The 20,393-nt window shown below is 37.1% G+C and overlaps 1 protein-coding gene across 1 annotated transcript in view; it reads left to right on the top strand.

The window, feature by feature from the left end:
• Positions 1 to 20,393, top strand: part of GREB1 (growth regulation by estrogen in breast cancer 1) — a 59,287-nt gene that overhangs the window by 6,886 nt on the left and 32,008 nt on the right. The window contains exons 3-16 of the mRNA XM_009695750.1: positions 691 to 867; positions 7,487 to 7,669; positions 7,987 to 8,130; positions 9,435 to 9,560; positions 11,476 to 11,598; positions 12,467 to 12,604; positions 12,788 to 12,973; positions 13,539 to 13,889; positions 14,594 to 14,722; positions 16,214 to 16,339; positions 16,825 to 17,022; positions 17,112 to 17,292; positions 19,134 to 19,326; positions 19,933 to 20,069. Of these exons, the coding sequence (XP_009694052.1) occupies positions 691 to 867; positions 7,487 to 7,669; positions 7,987 to 8,130; positions 9,435 to 9,560; positions 11,476 to 11,598; positions 12,467 to 12,604; positions 12,788 to 12,973; positions 13,539 to 13,889; positions 14,594 to 14,722; positions 16,214 to 16,339; positions 16,825 to 17,022; positions 17,112 to 17,292; positions 19,134 to 19,326; positions 19,933 to 20,069 (2,392 nt within the window). The remainder of the gene's footprint in view (positions 1 to 690; positions 868 to 7,486; positions 7,670 to 7,986; positions 8,131 to 9,434; positions 9,561 to 11,475; positions 11,599 to 12,466; positions 12,605 to 12,787; positions 12,974 to 13,538; positions 13,890 to 14,593; positions 14,723 to 16,213; positions 16,340 to 16,824; positions 17,023 to 17,111; positions 17,293 to 19,133; positions 19,327 to 19,932; positions 20,070 to 20,393) is intronic.

A 20,393-nucleotide genomic window follows, 5' to 3' on the forward strand; every position in this document is an offset into this window, starting at 1 on the left:
CAGGGTAGGATTGGGGCCATTTGCCCTATAATTCATCAGAATGAGATAATCTATATGATATAGAAATCCTAAAAATGTCAGTGTTCATTCCCTGCCAGATAAAGCTGGATTGCTCTTGCTTGCTCTTATATTTGACAGGGTCTTTGCCCATTGTGTCAGATAAGCATTTGTGTTGGAACGCCTGGCATGAGGACAGAACTTCTGTTCCCTTAGGCAACGCGACCTTTAAAAGGTTGAGTTTGCAGGCATGGCTTTACTAAAATGAATATGGTAATTCTTATGGCTTTATCATCACTTTCTTCTATTTAAAGTGTACCTCATTCAGTGTTGCTGTAAAAAGTATTTGAAAACCCAGGAAAAGCCAATGAAATTCACCACATATTGAGAGCTATTTTCTCTCTTTTTCAATGTCTGACCTAAATTATGTTAGTAATTTTGTAGGTTGCAAAACATCATCAAGAGAAACGTCAGTGTACATTTTCAAATTTTTCTTTGTTTAATGTACTGGTAGCATCTGTTTATGGCTGAGTGAAAGATGGGGAAGAAAATTATCTCTTAGTTTGCCCTTGACCTCAGAGGATACAACTTTGTTTTCATTAAAAATAGAGAATGTCCTTTCATTAAGACAATTGTGAGTATTACAGAAAAAAATCTTGTCAACTTGAAATATGTTGAATTGATTTTTTCTAGGTTTCTGCCAGGCTGGTAAAGATTTGAGATTGGTTTCAATTTCCAATGAACATATTGAGGTACCATCAGGGTTTTTACTTGTTGGTGCAAAGTCACCAAATTTACCTGATCACCTTTTAGTGTGTGCTGTGGATAAAAGATTCCTGCCAGATGACAATGGGCGCAATGCTCTGTTGGGTAAGTGTCTGCGATTGCAGTAAGTGGATTCTTCTGTGGACTACAGTTAATAGCTAATGTTTTTTGGCAGAGTGAGTTCAGCAGATCTTGTTTCTGTTTCACGTCTACAGTAGTGCTCACTGGCGATGCACGACTAGATAACAGCTCAGAGCTGGCTGTGTTTGCTTTCGAAAGATACAGAGTGAGCCAGTTCATTAGAAATGCTTCATCGCCTTCTGTCCATTAGTCCAAGGCTAAAGTTGTTGTCTGATCAATTTATGTCCCTGTTGCTGAAACTGCACATCTGGTCACTGGACTAGTTGAACTGCTGCCTGTCTCTATTTTAGCTTTCCAAATACTGACATGGACAGACTGTAGCTCACGTGGAACTTTCAGGCTACTCCGTACATGTAAACAGTTTGATGATGATTTGGACTACAAAAATTTATCGAATTCTTTTTGATTTATCTCTTTGAGATAGGGATAATATTCTCCACTGTGTTTGAAAAATAGCATGAGTTCTGGATCCTAACCTATGACTTTTTGCTATTATCACAATATAAATAAATATGAATAATTCTAAGTTGAAATTGTTCCTATATGTGTAATCAGGTAATACTGTGTATTTGAATAATACTGTTTGTAGGATACTTCAATTTCTTGGTTTTCATCCATTTAAAAGTCTAACTTCTGACATAAAACTGGGTCCTTCTATCTATTTTTATTATATCCTTTCTGATGGCTATTAGCCTCATCCAAATCAACCCAAATAGGAAAGATCTGCAATCATGTGAATGAATGAACTGAATATTAATGTTATTAAAATTGAATAGTTTTTATATTGGGGAAAGTGGTATGTAATCGGAGGGAGAACTCTTTTTTCAATCAGGCACTCTCAGGTTGTTAGATATTATTTTCTTAGTGAGTTAACCAAAAAATGCTGCATCATATATCTGTGTACCAGTCCGAGGTCTAAACAGCAAACAGGAAACATTTGTCCTGTCTTTCAACAGTTTTCTTTCACAAACACTGAGGGATATGACGTGAACTCAGTTGTTATCTCAGTCTGAGCAACTCTTGAAGGCATTTGGGATGGCAGTGTAGTGTGAAGGTGCATGATGTAATTCTATGTACAGTAATTTCTTTCCTCATGTGATCTTGCAGAGTTGGATTGGTCACGGTACATTTGACCAGTGATTGTAAAAGAATTAAGAGGGTTGTAAATCACCCACGTGTTGTCATTTTAAAGATAAAGACAGGAATGTTGTACCACTCAAGTCATTCAGTGCTAGCACTATTAACAGCTTAAGCTCCTGAGGCTTTTAGCAGAGAGGAAGTAGTGTATTTGTTAATTGCGTGCTAAACAAGAACAGAAAAAGGCAACAGGGACATAACTGGGAGGTTTTTATGCTACTTGCAACCTCAGCTTGCTTATTTAATACATTTTAGTTTCCTGAAACCATTTAAATGCCTATTTTTGGCTGTTGTTATACACTTAAACACCAGTGAATCACATTCTTTTGCAGAGAATTTTAGTAATTCTGTAGGATGACTTTTATGTATTCTATAACAAGCTTAAATATGACAAAACTTACATACTTCAAGATCCAGAGTCTTCATCTGCAAGCTGGAAATAAAATTATGTTCCTGATCCCTAACCTAATGAAAAGCACAATATATCTTCTTGACATCAGGATAGCATACTATTCACGCTATAGATCATACTGTGGATGGAAAGAATTATTTGATTCTGGTTTTCATACACTGATGCAAGTCAAATCAGGGTAAGTAAAATTAGAAGCAGACACAAATAGTCTCACGATTTCAGACACATAGGGAGATAAAAGACAGAACCGTTCTTGCTTAAATTAAATTCTCTATCTATTAGTATAACACAGTGACCTCTGTCTTGTGATACATTTAAGTTGAAAATATTTCATATGAAGGAGGCAAGCTCTTTTTATTGTCTTGCTTTTAAAGACAGGATAGAAGGCTTATTTTTGGTATTCTGAGTTTGGGCTGTTCTCTTTCAAACATGTTGGCCTTTTGAAACAACATGGAAAGTGGTACCTTCAAGCCTTTCTAAGTTTAGAGGGAAATTGAATTGGGTTCATTCTGAATTGAAATGAGCTGTCATCACGAGTCAGAGTATATCCCGCAATTTTTGAAAGGCTTATTGGTGATACAGGCACATCATTTGTAACTCTTCAGCTCCATTGGTTTTGCTTAATTTAATGCTTTTTCTCTTAATATACTGTGTTTTTGTAAGGCGGCTGTTACTCAGTACTGTAGATGCTTTCCGAAACAATTTATTTGTAGGGACAAGACACTAATGAATTACCCAATAGTTTCCTGATTTCTCATGGTCTGCCTGCGTATGTTTGTGAAGATGCCTGTGGAGCATACAAAAATTCCAGAAGAAAACAGGAAATGTCTCGGTAGTTTCCGGGCCAACTTTTGACTTACAGTCTTATTCCCATTAGAGGCTGTTCATATGCCTCTGGGGCACGTGCCAATTATTGATTATGCTAATACAAGCACACCATCAAGGCATGTGTGCTTGCAGAAAGTTGTTTCTGTTGGAGGTTGTTTTGTTTCTTTGTTTTTACAATTGACGTATTATTCCATAGGGAAAAAAACCCAAAGAACGTTTTATGGAAAAGACTATATTTTTGGCGACCCAAAAGTTCTCTGTGTCTGAGCATGTACTTCATATGATTCTGTTAATCAGGTTAGATCGCAGGTTTAACTACTCTGCAAAACAGATTCAGCTTTTTGCCTTTAGGAAGCTGTTTCTTGGGTTTTGTGCGACCTAAAGGAATGCTTAGATGAAGGAAGCACTTCTATGATAGTGTGATATTTATTGTTTCCTAATAAAAGCAGCAAACGTACCACTCCCAATGTTTTTTTCTCTTTTGTTTTTTTTTTTCCCCAGTTCTCACTCTTAAGGAGAGTCTCTCATGACAAACAAAGCAGCTATTCACCCATCATTTTCCTTCCCAAAAGACCAAACAGCTGCCCATTTTCCTAGCAGGGAATAAGAAATCATTTTTGTTTCAGTGAGTCCCTGAGGTCAGAATGACAGAGGAAAAGATTAGTTTGCTTGCATTGTAAGCTGTGTGTAAGACGAAAACATTGTAGTATAAAATACTGTGGCTGCTTCTGTTAAAATGTGCAATGTTCTACTGGGCTTTTGTAATAGTAGTGAGTTTGCATACAATGGAGCTCTCCACCTTGACCATATTGACTTCATTTATTTTTTAAATTTAGGACTTCAAACTTCAAATGGAGTGGTACTGAGTAGGTGGGAAAAATGTGGAGCATTGTCAGTGTTTGTGTGCTTTTCCTTGTGAGTAGAACTGAAAAGAAGAAATACTTCTGCTGAAAAGTTGAAAATATAATCATTCTTTGTTTAAGCAAGCTGCTGACTTTCAACAAAAATATTAACACTAATTAAAAGCCTGTTATTAATTTAAAAGAGAAACAGGAAGAAAATTTTCTGCCAATTTATGAAATATTAGATTATGAAATATTAGTTGGATATCCTTCCATTCTGAAGCCCTCTCTCTATCCCTAATACAAGCTCACTGTTGATCCAAAGGAACCATTTCCCCAGTGAGAAGGTAGGTCAGGTTTCACACCCTTTTAGTCCAAGGTCCTCCTTCTGAGCACAAGGCCCCTACTGTGGAAGAGCTTTTTAAATTACAGGCAATTGATTATTGTGATGTGAGCAAATGTAAGCAAATGCATATGATATAATACCAGATACAATCAAACACCTTCTGATTAAACAATCTTCAGAGGGTGACGGCCTTAAGTCACTACTGAACTGAGTTGGGTATGAACTGATGACCTAAAGGTGAAAGGCTTTTAGCCCCTAAACTCCAGGCATTGATTTCTAATTCTCTTGTGAAATCAATCCCATGACATAGATATATTGAGTCACCTTATGGCTGCCCTGACTCCTCTGACCTTTGTCCTCCCTATAATGTATGGAAGAATATTTAATGCAGTTTGTTTATGAAACAAGCTGTCCCCTCTCTCAGCTCCTGCCTTGGGCCATGGCACGTGAACAGGGCATTCAGAGAAAGGAGGATGATGAAATGTTTGGGTTCTCCGTGTCACTCAATCTGCTACATAAAGTGCTATGAGCAAGGTTGGCAGAGCTCTGCAATAACTAATGATTGAACAGGATTTTATTGCACTGGAATTATAAGATCGTGCTGTGTTCTATCTGTGATGTCAGGTCTGAACTGTATTAACGAAGCAATGGCTGTCATCAAAAGAGGATGTCAGTCAGAATGAATGGGATGAAAAACGGTGTTGGCAGGAGCTTGCAAGAAAGGACTCTTAGTCTGACTCAGAGGAGCTGGGGAAGCTTGAAGTGAAGGATAATAGTTTGACTTAAAAGGAAAATTAAAAAATAAACTTCTAAAATGTTCTCCAAGGACTTTTCAAAACGAGTGGACAATTTAGATCTGTTTAATCCTTGCTAGACCTCACCTGTATGCTATACATGGTATAAACTAGTTTTCCAGTAGACCTCATAGAGTTAAAAATAGGTGATTAGGGCAAAAAATTATTTCAGGTAGAAGTTATTGCTAAATCTGGTTTAGGCAGATAATGATTCACAAAAGTTACCAATAATGACTGATCTACAGTCCACATGAAAAGATTTTATGTCCACTGTCCAAATTCTGTTGAACAAATATTTCTACCTGTGGCTTTGGCAAGTTGCTGGACACTCCCAGCAAAATGATAAAACCTAAAAAGTGTACAGATACTTCTGTTTTGCTTTTGAGAATGCTCCCTTCATGCTTGTATTTGAAAACATGTCAGAGCTTGTAAGTGGCAACCAGGCAAAAACTGCAGTGCTGCTGGTGATGCTCAGCGTGCTGCCAAAGGTATGGGAAGTTTTCATTTACTAGCAGAAGCGTTTTTCATGATTTCTTAATCTGCGTAAAATTCATGTGAACTCTACAGCTTTTGCCACATCCGTTCTAATTTTGTTTCCTTTTGTTGTTGCTTTTATTGGAGCAACTGAAGGCTCTGTGATGTTAGACAGATGCTTTTGTGCTGACTGATATAACCCAGAGGATTCTGCAGAGTCGTGACTTGTCCTGATTTTATGAGTCATAATGACCTTTATCATCCTACTGACCAGGATCAGAGAGATAATAGGCACCTTTCAATAGCTGTTAACCACCTCTTCCCATGGATACCAGAGCGATTTCCACATGAACTTAGGTTTTTAATAAATTCTTCTGAGCCATTTATAAACTAATGAAAGTGCTCGGCTTGTAAACCAAGCAACAGGTGTTTACAAAGCATTGTATTTCAGTGCTGGGATTTTACAGAAGGAAAAAGGTATTGACCGTTAATTTGAAAACTTAATTTGTTTGAAATAATTGTTTTCATAAATGGCTGTTAATTTTATCTACCATATTATTGATCCTTTACTGCAGTTGTTTATTTCCAATGTTATTGTCCGTATGTTATGTGAAATAGATTTCCTTTATTTTTGCCATCTTCCAATTCACTGAACACACCCTTTCCATTTCAGTTCCTGTGATGATACATAAAAATGTTCATTAGATATGATTAAAATAAAAGAAAACTTCATGCTTCAGGTCATGTGTAGGGCACAGAGAAGATTTCCATGGGGAAGATTGTCTTCTAATTGTACACTATAGTATTTCTTTGTAGGTAATAAGTATTTTCAGACAGTTGCATTGGTCTGATACAGGATGAAAATTTCTTAGGAAATACTTTGGAAAATGGACATAAAAAGTTGTTTAAGAATCAAAAGGCAGATAGTCAGCTGTAGAAGGGATGCCCTTTATTGACAGTGATAATGGCATCACCATGAGGAGCCCCTCTTTGAGGCTCAAACTGTGTATCTTGAAATGAGAGGAAACGGCAGGATCCCTGGAAATGCCCCATCAAGCCTGAGTACAATAAGCTTCTTTACGTGCAAGGACTATATCTCTGTTGTGTCTGTAGAGTTGCAGACACTTTGTTTCCGTAATCATAAATAGTTTAAACTGCTGTGAAGTGCTAACATAGTCCAGCCATAATTTGAGAAAGCTACTTTAAATTAATAGCCCAGGAAAGCTTTAGTATTTTTTTCCTCTCTAAAAAACCATCTGTAGTAGGAACTTAGTACTTAAATATACTTAGATCTAATTAAATAGAATAGATTAAATATATTTAATTTCTTGAGACCTAATTGCATGCTTCATTTCAATGAAAGCTGAAACAGAAGTATGTACTCCTGTGGTGTTGAATAGGGCTGGGGTTAAGCATGTGATTCAGTACTCTTCAGTCAGAAACTTGGTGGTTTAATGTTTCACAGGTAGGTAATAAATAGGAATTGTGATCTTTTTCTGGTGGGAGAAAATGAAAAATATGGCCTATTTTAATTGTTCTGTAAACATAGAGCACTGTTTTTGCAATCTGGTAGCCAAAGTGCAATATGGTGGACTTGATGTAATATTTTTTTGGAGGAAAATGTTAATAAAAAGTTCACTTTGTGAAAAAAAAAATAAACACAGCTTCCCTTAGGAAAGAGTCATGTTTGAATGTTATTAATAGTGACCTATGTATCTCATTGGATTATATGTATTGTTTATTTTATCAGGCTTCTCTGGCAATTGTGTTGGCTGTGGCAAGAAGGGTTTCTGCTACTTTACAGAATTCTCAAATCACATTAATCTTAAACTGACCACTCAGCCCAAGAAACAGAAACACTTAAAGTATTATCTGGTCAGGAATGCACAGGGAGCTCTGACCAAAGGATCTGTAATCTGCTGGAAAGGGGCAGGTAAGATAATGAAGCTGTCTTCCTGGAGCTCTGGTTTTCGTCATCCAAGCTTAGCTATCACAGGGACTGGTGTCTGTGTAAAACCTAAGGCAGATCAGTTGAAAGAAAGACTCTTTAAAGCTAGGTGATTACTAGAGCAGCTGTAAAAAGCAATTGACTGACCTAATACAAGAATGGCATGTCTGTAGACATCAGTTCCTCCCTTCCAAGCGTTGTAGCCTGTAATTCATTCATGTGTGAAATTATCAAATCAAATATGCAGAGAAAAAGCAAATGCTGCTGTTGTCAGGGGATAAGAAGTTTCTTTTATGTTAAAGAGTTCAGAGGCCGGCAGTCTTCATCCAGCACCTGCTCAAGCACATTGTTCCAACTGCCAGAAAGTTCGGGCCTCTCGGGAAGCACCTCAAGTGAGCCGCTCCCAGCAGCAAACCCAAGTGCTCCAGCTGGGACTCAGCAGCCAGGTACCGCTTAGAAGGAAAACACGCTGGGTTTCCACCTACTCTTATTCGTCTGTGCATGTGTATTTGTGTGTACTTGTGTGAATGGAAAGACAAACAAACAAACACACTGCCACATAAAATAAAACAAACTGAATAGATTTAGAGATGTATTACAAGTAAAGAAAGCAGTCATACTTGGAAGGCTTCTTGCTGTCCATTTTTTCCCCTTAGGTTTATGTATAAAAGGTTAGCAAGTAATAAAATAGATGTTCTGCGTCTTGCTCATAGCTAAAGCAAATGAAAATTTTTTAACAGCCATTATTTTAAAAGTTGCTGAGAACAGGCATTACATTCCTCCAGCTGTTGCTTGTCTGGTTGCAGATGACAAATGTTACAGGAACCAGTGTAATTTCAGCTTTTTCTTCTGGCCTGATCTATTTTGGTATGACCAGAATCCTCTTTACTGCAGGCATTATATAAGCATCAGCTTAAAAGCTTCTGAGCTTTTCTTTTCTGCTGAGAAAAGTGGCTTTAATATTAAAAAACAAACTAATGATCAGTATCTGTAACTTTTTTTGGTATTAAAAATTCTTTCTGAAACATTTACTTTTCCATTAGCTTGACATAAATGAAAGGTGATGGATGATGGAGGCTAGAGTGATCTCTCTGAGCTTCTTCATAGTGGAAACAACTCTTTAGTGTCTTATGGCTGTTACAGAGATTCACACAGAACTGAGGCGCATGTGTTGGTGGTTATATTCTCTCTGTGAGATAGAAGCCTGTTAAATAGTTGTGGTCTGGAATACTGGTACCCATCCAGAACAAATCATTAATCTCTTTATAATAGCAGATTGGCATTATTTTTTGTCAGAGGTTACATGTATAAAAAAACTACATTAATTACAAGCATACTAGGCTTGAGAAAACCTCTTTCTAGTGCAACAGAAGCAGCTTGGAAAGAGGATGTCAGATTGAAGTGGAGACTTAGGAGATTTTTAGTAAATCTTAAACAACCTCTCTCACTTTTAGCTGGTTGTTGAGGAAACTTCATGTGAGAGCTAGGGTCCACCTACAAAGAAGCTAAGGGTTCTGACATATGTGTTTAATTGCAGAATCGAATTTTACCCAGGCACTTCATTGCTTCTCAGACAGCAATAATCTGGTATGAGATCAGAAGTGGGTTTGTTCTATTCAGCATTGCATTCACTCTGAGCAGATCCTGATGGCTCTATTAAAGTAAATGATGAAGTGATCAGTTTATTATATGAACTGGAGATCTTGACTTAGAAATGTTTAATGTAAGTACTTTGTTTTTTTTTTCCCAGCTGCAGCCATAGATCACATCCCTTCAACAGCAGCGTTCAGCTCAGCAGTTTATAATGGCAAGGAATCGCCTAAACAACAGTTGGTGAAAAATAACTTGTCTGCTCTGACAAGACCTTCAGTATTAGGTATTTGTATGGACTTGTTGTTTAATAACCCTAAACTCTGTATTCCATGGGCATAATAGAAGCACTGAACAAATGATACAATGATCGTAATTTCCTGTATGAATAGAAATTACTATTCCCTTCTAAGTCCTTTCTGACCATAATGCTTTTTTCTGTGTTAATTTTCAGAAAAAAATTTGTTTATTTATTTTCAACCATAGCTTTATTAAAATTCAGATTATTAATTGAAGTTTCTCGTTATATGTACAGTTCATTCATTTAACGGAAGTATGGGCTAGATTCTGAATCCAGGTTCTTAAAAAACATGTCAGTTTGCATCAATCTCACCCAACAGGTTTTGTGAAGGGAATTAAGAAAGATTTATGAGTAATCACTCATAGGATGATTCCTGTGTTACAGTTCACCTTGGGATGGAGCACTAGTTTTTGACAACTGTTTCCAAATTAAAGAAACTGTCTTCACTGCACCATTATTGTCATGACTTGTGTTAATTGTTTTCTGACACAAACTGTATTCTGTGTCATTGGCTTGTTTAAGCAAGAAAGCTTGTCTTCACTGTGGCTAGAAACATGCTATAACTCTGTTTTAGAATAATTCTTCCCAAGTTCCTCTGCTGGCATCACAGCCAAATTCTTTTTCTCTGCCCATTCAGGTTCTTGATCTCTTTCTTCCATGCAGCAACATATTCTTGCCAATTCATTTCAGATGGATTACTTTCACATAGCAACATATCTGCAGGAAAGAGTACAGCATTTTCAAATAAAAAATTGGTTGTATTGCTCTATCTTGCGACTTTTGTCACAACATGATGCAAGGAAACCACGTGAAAGAAGGAGTAGAACAAGTGGTTAAATACTGCCCTCACGTGGTGAAAGTTTAAAGGACAAAGTCATCTTTGAAAACCTGTATGTGAGGTTCTTCTGCAAAGTGAACGATCTTATTCTAGATCTGAAGACTTCAAGTTTATTTTTAATTGTAATATATTTTGGAAAATTAACCCCCCTTTTTATATAAGATTCTTACTCTGTCTTGAATTTTATCTGGGACTAACCGTTCTGCCAGGAGATATAGCCCTGCCAGTGTGAAGTAGTGTTACAACCTCCGCATAGTCATGTCCAGAAATAGAAATATCTCAATGCTGCAAGATGCTGGGCAATTCCTGGAGGACCGTTGACTCTCAATAATCAGAAATACTTGATGTTAGTGCAAGCTTATCATTCTTGGAGTTTGCTGGAGTGCACAAGAAGATTCAAGAAATTAATGAAAGAAAATTCAAGAAATTAATCATCAGGAGCTCCTAGAAAAACTGTGATGAAGTTATGTTTTCACAGACAAAGGTGTTGGAGCTACACATGGGTAGGAGAAAAGTGCAGAAGTAATTTGCTAGGAGTTAATGTGGAATATCATAAAATCAAAGATGGTAACCAGCAAGAAGTGGCAAAAATCCTGTAAATGGGGAAATTGTTGAAAAGAACTCAGATCTTTATTAATACTAGCCTGAAACCTTTGAGAATTTTTATTTTGTGGTAAGTTACATGAAACACTGTGTCATGTGTTCAGAAATAAAAGGAGCAAAATGCTCACAGTGTTGACTTCAAAATATTAACACGTATAAGCATTCTTAATACGTCTCATTCTTAGTATGTTATTTTTAGTACAGAGTAAACTTTGGTATAAAATAAGTGAAGTCTGCCTAGATAACTAAGAGTTCTTTGCACCAGAAAGTTCCCAGAAATTTAAGCAGGACATAGCAAAATAAAATAAAAACCATAAAAAATGATTATATTCATGGAGTTGACCGTATCTACCACAGTACTTAATGCACACATTCAGTCTATCAAAATGTACGGAATTACCATGCACAAAACTGGATAAATTTATTCTAATAATTTTCTGAAATATTACTATTATTCAGGCACTTCAACAAATTCAGGGCCTCCAAAGAAGCGCCATAAAGGTTGGTCACCAGAATCTCCATCATCTACTGAAACTTGGAACTTGCAGCTCAACCCACAGCTTCCAAACAGAATTAAAAATGGTAAGCTACACCCAAGGTAATGATAATGTTTGTTTCATTATTCAGAATAGGGAAGCAATAATTTGAAGAGGAATACAGATTCATATTATAGTTTTGAAAGGTGTTTTATAACTACATGCCCAGAATTATTTAGGTGCCTCATTTCCATTGATTTCTTCTTGAAGCTCTGAGCTTAACTCTCATTAGGATCCAGTCATCGAGTCGTTATTAATAAATCCCAACAGGTGTCTGTATCCGTCTTTGGGCACTGAAACACCTTTAGGATATTAAAATGAGTGTCATCGATCAGGTCAAGGTACCATCCATTGTTTCAGTTATTTGTCACAGTGTTCTTGGCACTTGGATTTTATAGTCTAGATACAGTCTAGAGTGACATGCAATTAAATAAAACCGCTTTCTGCAAAATGTTTTCTTTTAATGTGCTGTTGTTTAAATTAAAAGTACCATAAAGGAGTTAGGATTGAGCAAACATTGAATTTTATTTTTTTCTTTCTTGCTATAGCAAGAAAACCTGTTTAGATTCAGTGAAACTAAATACATCATATAGAATACAAAAATCGTAACTATTTGTGCATTGATATCACATAAGTCTGTATTCTCACCTTCATACCTGGAACTGTTTGTTCATAAACATTTCAAAATCCTTAGATGCATGTGTGATGTTCAAGGTCATAACAATGTATTTAGTCCTCCAAGAAAGTTAGCATCATAATATTGGTTGTAGTAAGAGCTCATGAAATGTGTGATACAACCATAAAAAGCATTTCACATTGATACCAAATGTGGGTATGAGATGATGTTGAATAACTCATCTTTGAGGAGATCATTATTGGACCTGACTCCAGTAATAATATGTCTGAATTCTTAGATGGAGGAAGCCTATCATCTTTACCCCATTCTGCTTTGGTGGGGCAAGCCTCATCTCCAATGGTGGGCTCAGGAGAACCAGTCTCAGTTCCTGACAACTTGCTGAAAATCTGTAAAGCAAAACCAGTTATTTTTAAAGGTAAAAACCCCAAACCCCCCAACAAGACCTTATATCTTTTTTATAAGAGATGTAAAGGTACATCCTACTGCCAATCACTGCTAAAGCTGTCAATTTTTGAAGGTTTACTATTAAAACTGTTTAATGCATACATGAGAAATGATGAAATTAACATGGTGTGTACAAACATTGTTTATTTTATAGGTCATGGAAACTTTCCATATCTTTGTGGGAACATTAATGATGTGATAGTGAGTCCTTTGTTGTACACCTGTTACAGAAATTCACAGTCTTTATCTAGAGCATATGAACAATACGGCCCCTCCACAATACAGCCTATTTCAGAGGAAATGCAACTTTTACTGACTGTCTACTACCTTGTTCAACTAGGTAAGATTATTTTACATCCAAATAGACTGCAAGGAATATATTATATGCCAGCAAATGAGAAAGGGAACATTAGGGCAGGACAATATTAAACATCAGTCTTGGGACATGTGATATTAAACAATTTCATTTGTGGTAATGAAACAAAACTAAATAATTAGTTCTTGAAGACCAGACAGATTGAAATATAATCATACCAAGTTCATCTTCTCCTGTAATCTAGGACCTCAGCAACTAAAAACAGAAAAAGGAAAAGAGCTGTACTTCACTGCTTTTGCATACAGTCTGTGGCTTAGAAGTAGTATGATGCTGAGACAGGCAGCACACAAGTTCTTAAATATTTCTAATTACTGATACTCAGGTTCCAGTTAGGGCAGCTTTACTTGAGTATCACAAAGGCCCTTCAAAATGAAAAACTTGGTTCACATCTGCTAAAGACAGTAAAGTCATGCATGCATAAATCTGAAACATTATCATCTCTAAAAAAGTATGTATTTTGAATGTTTTTAACTCAACAGTTTTGTTTAATTGTTTCATAATACTGTCCTCTTAATTTTATTTTTTTTAGCCTCGGACCAGGTCCCTTTGATTGAGGATTTGGAACAAATATTCATGCGTTCATGGCGGGAATCACACCTGTCTGAAATCCGTCAGTACCAACAGGCTGTTCCACAGACCTTGCCTCAAGTGCCCAGCCAGATCACACCAGTGACCTCAGCCCAGCTCCCCTGGCTGGCAGGCCTTGCAGCTAGCTCCTGTAATGATAGTGTCCATATCATTGAGTGCAGCTACTCTCTGGCTGAAGGGCTTTCAGAAATGTTTAAGCTCCTCATTGAAGGAAAATTAATAAAGACAAACTACGTGGTGATCATATGTGCCAGTAGAAATCGAGCCATTGATTCCTGCATTGTGATAACAGGTAAGATCCCAAGGGTTTATCTCCAGGCAAAACCAGAGTAATTCAGTGCTCTGAGGAGTTTGGTTGGAGTTTCAATAAGCTGCCTCAGAAAGCAGAGCTTTGACCAACGAGTAATGGGTTTTGATAAACCCAAGTTGGTGTGGCACAATTGGGTCTGTCTCCAGCAAATCGCATTCTGCCTGCGTTACCCATTTTCTCACCAAGGCATGCCAGCCAACACTACTACAAACAGATAATAGCGAGCTACAGCACACATAGTGCATAAAACTCTCCTGCTCTGTGTAACTGGAATATTACTCCGAGCAGAGGAACAAACATTTTCTTAGCCTCTAAAAGATGATCTTTCAATGTCATTCCCTTCGACAACCTGTTGAGGGCTATGCTGGTAATTAAATTATTTGAATAGCCATTCAAAGATTCATTACGAGTGTAAGATAATTGACAATTCCTTTGACTATTTATGCGGTCTTTTGCATACTGTATCTACAAATATTTCCTAAACTGGGAAAAAAACACAGAGAATTATAAACCATTTATCTATCTTACAGGTGTCTGGTGCATACATGTATAGGAGAGAGAAAAGACTCATCTCTGCCATTTTTGTGTGTGTGGTATTCATTTAGCTGGGTAGTATTTTTATTATGACTTAGAACATTTTTAACTTTAGTTTGAAATGCTTTCAAAATTACTTTTTTGTCTTTTAGGAAAGTATCAGGCAAGAGTTCTGTCTGAGAGCATGCTCACTCCTTCAGACTACCAAAAAGAAGTTAATTATCAGCTGGTCACAGGGAAAGTGGAAACTCTGGGGTCGTTCTTTAGCACACTCTGCCCAGGTACCTAAGAGGTTATAAAGAGGCATGTTTCCAAGTCCCTGAAACTTTTAAGTCAGAGAAAATAGCTGTGCTCATTACCTTTCCAGAAGCAAGACACTATTAGACATATATAAAAAATGCAGGACAAAGTTGTGAAAGTACATTTGAATTGAAATTCCTCTTAAAAGTATCTGTTTCTAAAATCCCTTGGTTTCATAAAAATATGCCAGCAAATAGCTAGGCGTATTATTCTTAGCTGTGCAAATCCATCCATATAATATGCAAGTCCATATTCATATGAATGTATATATTCTTTTGCCCGAAGCACAGAATTCATTTGAACCATGATAGAACAGTTATTTTATCAAAGGTAGGATTTTCCCTTTCAACTTACCATACTGTGAACTTGATCACAATGCATGGGAAAGTGAGGAAAATTGCAGAGAGCCAGGGTTGCTGGATCATTTTTTAACTGAGTATACTGAGGATTACAACAGGCAGAATTATCTGGGGATAGATCCAGCCACGTGGAAACTTAAACCATATCACAGAAGTAGAGCAAATGCAGCATATTTGTTGGTGTTAATGGGATGTCACAGTTCCCTTTACCATTCACATCACATCGGTAAATCTGTACGTAGATCACAAGAACCCTTCTCGATGTGTCATGGTATTTTGAGTGGTCACTTAAGAGAAACCAGTTTTCCTTGAACCATTGTGTGGTTATGTTAGTGTTTCTGGTTTTAGTATCTTCTAAGTAAGGTTCTCAAAATCACTTTTGCTATTGCTGTTGTTTGAGCAGAACAAGTCAATGAGCATCCTAAAAGTAGTTGCCATCTATATCCACTGGATTGCACTTCATGCAGACCCTGCCTTTGTGAGCTCAGTTCAGACATGTTCAAACATCTTTTCAACTGCTGAGAAAATACTAAATACTCAGGACAGGCATACTGTATTCTCTGCATAGCTTTCATCTGTAAGCAGGTCCCTTGCTGAATAGAGTAGGATATATTTGCAGATATACATCATTCAAAAAACATACCTTGCTTGCTTCAGCATGCAAAACTCATTTTTCTCTTTAGGTTTTAAAAGGAATTATTTTTCTTTCTGCCTTGCAAAAATGTTAAAGATGATTGAAAAATGTTTATCAGATTTTCCAAATCTTCTTGTAATCTGAATGTAAACTAAGCTAGTTTCATGTCTTTGCTGTTGCTGATTTGCATCAGTGCCTTGAGGCTGGTTTTCTGCCATCCTCCATAAATGTCCTAGCCAGTGGTCTGCAGAGTTGGTCTGTCATTCCCTAGCCTGATTTGCATTTTATTAGTGATATGCTGTAAAATCAGATGCAACAGAAAATAACGAGAGAGTTCCTGTATAAAACAGCCGATTAGCCAAGGGCAGGATAATTATCTAGCATATATAAAGCTCTTTAAGATCTACGAAATAAAATCAGTATGAAATGCAGCTTTTATTAACATGGATGTTTATTCCACTATCCCTTCAATTTGATAGAGGGTGACATTGATCTTTTGCTGGAGAAATTTTATCAGGAAAACCAAGGGCACATCTCTTCATCACTTTCTGCTTCAGTGAATAAACCAACAGCACTGAATGGAACTGGAACAGCTGCATGTACAAGTAAGGAGGATTTTCTAAACAGGTAACGGAGTAGGGTACCTGAGACCAGGTCTCTGGATGTGTGGTTAGATACATCTGGGCAGAGTCCTAGGCTCTTGAGGCAAAGGTCTTGCAAACAGCAACTCATGTCTTGGCATATTCAGATTTACACTGATGGATGCTCTACTTCATTCAACAGGGTATTGTAGTCTCTGAAGCTTTAAGTCTTACTTCTGTGGTAAAGCTTTAAGTCTTATTTCTGGTAGCACAATGCTATTGCACAAGTTCACTTTCAGCTGTCAGACATTTAAGAGACTTACAGGACCAAAATGCCCAAATGCAGAAAGATTTCTTTGCATATTCCATACAGATTTTCATAAACTGGAACTCCTGTTCATAAGCAAAATACCTTAAAGAGTAGATCAATCATTCTTTGCCAGACTCTAACATTTTGTGTTAGATTAGACTTTGGGCATGTATCTAAACAGAATTTTGCCTTTTTCCAGGTTATGAGATTGAACGACATCAGATTCGTCCATTCCAGCTAGCAGTGGCTCAGAAATTGCTGTCTCATATTTGCTCAATTGCTGACTCCAGCACTCAAAATCTTGATTTGGGTTCCTTCGAGAAAATTGATTTCTTGATTTGCGTTCCACCCTCTGAAGTGACCTATCAGCAGACTTTGTTTCATCTCTGGCACTCAGGTCTTCTTAGTTTGCTTTATTTTAGATTTACAGGAAATTGTTAAATGCATTTGTATCTGGAAATACTGACATTTGTTCCATTTCTCTAGGTATTTTATTAGAACTTGGATTCGAAAAGGAACATCTTACAAAGCAGAGGGTGGAACAGTATGTTATGAAAATAGATGCAGAAGCCCAGATTAAATTCAAAGTCTTTTTACAAAACTCTATGCAGAATCCACATACACTGTTTGTCCTAATCCATGATCACGCACACTGGGATTTAATGAGGTAAGAAAACTGTAACTTGTTTTTAAAGAAATTATTATTCTTTGCATTGGCTTTCAAGATCAACTTTCTGATTTATCCCTTCCCTCATCTTTGTTTGCATCTTTCTGCTAACTCTCTCCTCCCATGCATTGAATAAACATGTTTTCTTTTAAGGTCCTTCATGACTTATTCTTATCCTGCTTATTATATTATGCCTCAGTGGAACATTTCATCTTTCCTTGCTCACTATTCTTATCTTCATTCAGCCACAGCTATTGTTTTTTTGGCTGGTTATCATTTGTTCAAAGGAAAGCTTCCTGTGAAAGTACACAGAGCTCATTATCCTGTCAGTGTCCTCCGGGCTGTAAAACACGCAAAACCCCTCCACAATGAGTAGACAACTAGTGAGCCAACACTGCTGCTTATTTTTTTAACTGATTGGAAATTTTCCAGTACAATGTTTTTTCTATCCAGAATCACTAATTTGTAAGAATTGAAAGCTTCTGTGGATACATAGTAATGTCAGGTAGACTTCTCAGAGAAGCAGGGAGGTTTCTGTCCATTGTTTACCAAGTTCCCTGTCAGCTCACTTGCATAGCTCATTGCTTCCCTCACAGAGCCCTGTTCCCTTGGCTTCTCAACAATTTGCCTGCTGAGAAGTTGGGCTGCTTTTGCTTTCTGACTCCTGAGGCGCTGGGGAGCTGGAACATACTGAATTCCAGAAACACCAACATATTCGAACTTTCAGAGCATGGGAGTGTTTCTGAAATCAAAAACTGTGGAATCTTACATGTGAATGAAATGACAGGATCTTGTCTTTCACAGTGGTTAAGAATGATGATTTTCACCAAAACTTTATTTTTCCATGTGAGCATTTCCTGTTCAACTCCTTTATATCTTAGGAAATTATTTGACCTATTACAGCTGTCACAGCCTTTAAGGCATTTATTCATTTAACATACTTGAGTGGTAGCGAAGTACCTGTATTGCTGCTTAACTCTGATATTTTTTTCCTCTTATCTAATAGAGATATATAAGTAACAAATATTTAAGTGACTATTCTGCCCAGCAGGATTCATGCCACCTAACTGAAGTCAGGTAAATGATGTGCCTAAAACAGGAGCGCAATTGCCTGGGCTTGCCCAAATAGTCACAACAGAGACGTGGGCATCTCTGAGGACTGACTTAGATTATGGGCGAACACAACCAATTTCTGAAGTTACTTATCTCTCTCTGCTGGTAACAGAAGGAGCTTGCAGCGGCTAGGCTTGTAACAGTCATCGCAGGTAAATGACAAAACATAAATAGCATAAATTTGGACTGAAGTTTTACACCAGAGCAAGGAACTGACTGTAGGTATTCCACAATACTGGCATCTGCCCTAACAATAACTATTCTTCCCTTTCATAATAGCTCTATAACAGGTAGTTTCCCTCTGGTTTTCTGTCATACTGACTTACTGTCTGTCATTTTTTATCTTGTTTTCTGTAGGTAAGAATTGCATTTTCTTAAGGACAGCACTAACAATCTGGCCAAAGTTGCTACAGGACTATGTGTCTATTGGTAACTGCCAAAACATCAGCTTCCTTTCATCCTTTATCTCTCATATTCTGGTAGCTGTAAGGGACTGTTAATTTGCTAGCTAGGGAGTTTATCAGATTTACAGAATTTTTCAGCTGCAGTGAAATCATTTACGTTTTTTTTCCCATCCTTCTATGCAACAAAAGCAGGGCAAAGAATAGAGTCCTAAGTTCCTTGTCTGTGTTTAACTTTGATTTCACATCCAGGTTAAAGCTATTCCACTAACACAAATGTTCCCTTGTGCTGATCACTTTGGAGAGTTTTGGGTTTCTTTTTTACAGTGCTATGCATAGCCTTTATCCTCAAACAGAACTGTCTACAGGACTTGTTGATAGACTGTTGAACTGCAGGGAGGTGAAAGAGGCGCCAAATATTGTGACCCTCCATGTGACTTCCTTCCCGTACGCGCTGCAGACACAGCATACTCATATCAGCCCTTACAATGAGATCCACTGGCCTTCTTCATACAGCAATGTAAGATGGATGCTTTGAGGTGCTTTTGTGAGTTTTTTGTAAGTTATTTTACATTTACATACTTGACAAAACTGTGGAGACCTCATGATTTTTGTAAACAAGAATGTAGTTTGAATGGCATCTTTTTCTTGTTCAGTCTGTGGCAAGGCCTTTTTCCCTTTGCTTGTCCTGTAATTTCTTGCTTTTTTTCTTTGTTGCTTTTATGTCTTCTGTAAACTGTAGTAGCTCTGCTAAAAATCTTTGAGCTACATAAATGGAAACTATCTGAAAATCTGTTTCTAGTGCATTACTGCATAAATAAATGTACATACCTGGATTTTCTTTATATGTGTGTGTATTTATTCCATGCATAGATGTTCTGTCTGTCTCTATGTATATGTGGGGAGAGAGAAAGAGAGAGAAAGAAACAAGGAAAAATTGGGTCAAACTTCTGTTCTCTCAAAAAAATTAATTCTGTTTCTTTCCTTGATTTAATATGTCTGAGTAGATGTATACTTATTAGAGAATGTGATAGCAAATAATATATCAGATACCAATGGTTGATCAGTTGTAAATTAATAATTGATAGACTTTACCTTTTTATGTTTGTTGCTTCATTTGCTTTAGGGTGTGGATTTGTACCATGAAAACAAGAAATACTTTGGACTGTCAGAATTCATTGAGTCCACCCTCTCTGGACATAGTATTCCACTGCTTCGGTACGACAGCTCTTTTGAAGCAATGGTCATGGCTTTGGGAAAGAGGTATGGTACCCTTCTTTGTTTAACACAGGAAATTTAGGAGATGCATTCCAGTGGCTTTATTTACTAGCTAGAAGCCTGGTTCTTTTTTTTTTTTTTCCCACTGTCCTACAAATTAGCTGTGTATGCAAGGGCATTTCACTCGTTCTGTTTTTTTCCTTCCATCCCTTTTGTATATATTTGGCTTGTAATCTAATCAGTCTAGGGTACATCTTACTATGAACATGCACACTGTTTAGCCCAATTTAGAGTGTGTTCTTGGTGTGATCAGTAGCTACTTCTATATTATAGTAATCTAACATTGCATCATCATGTAATTTCAAATGT

This window comes from Cariama cristata, unplaced genomic scaffold, assembly GCF_000690535.1.
Source record: "Cariama cristata isolate BGI_N322 unplaced genomic scaffold, ASM69053v1 scaffold18942, whole genome shotgun sequence".
NCBI lineage: Eukaryota > Metazoa > Chordata > Aves > Cariamiformes > Cariamidae > Cariama > Cariama cristata.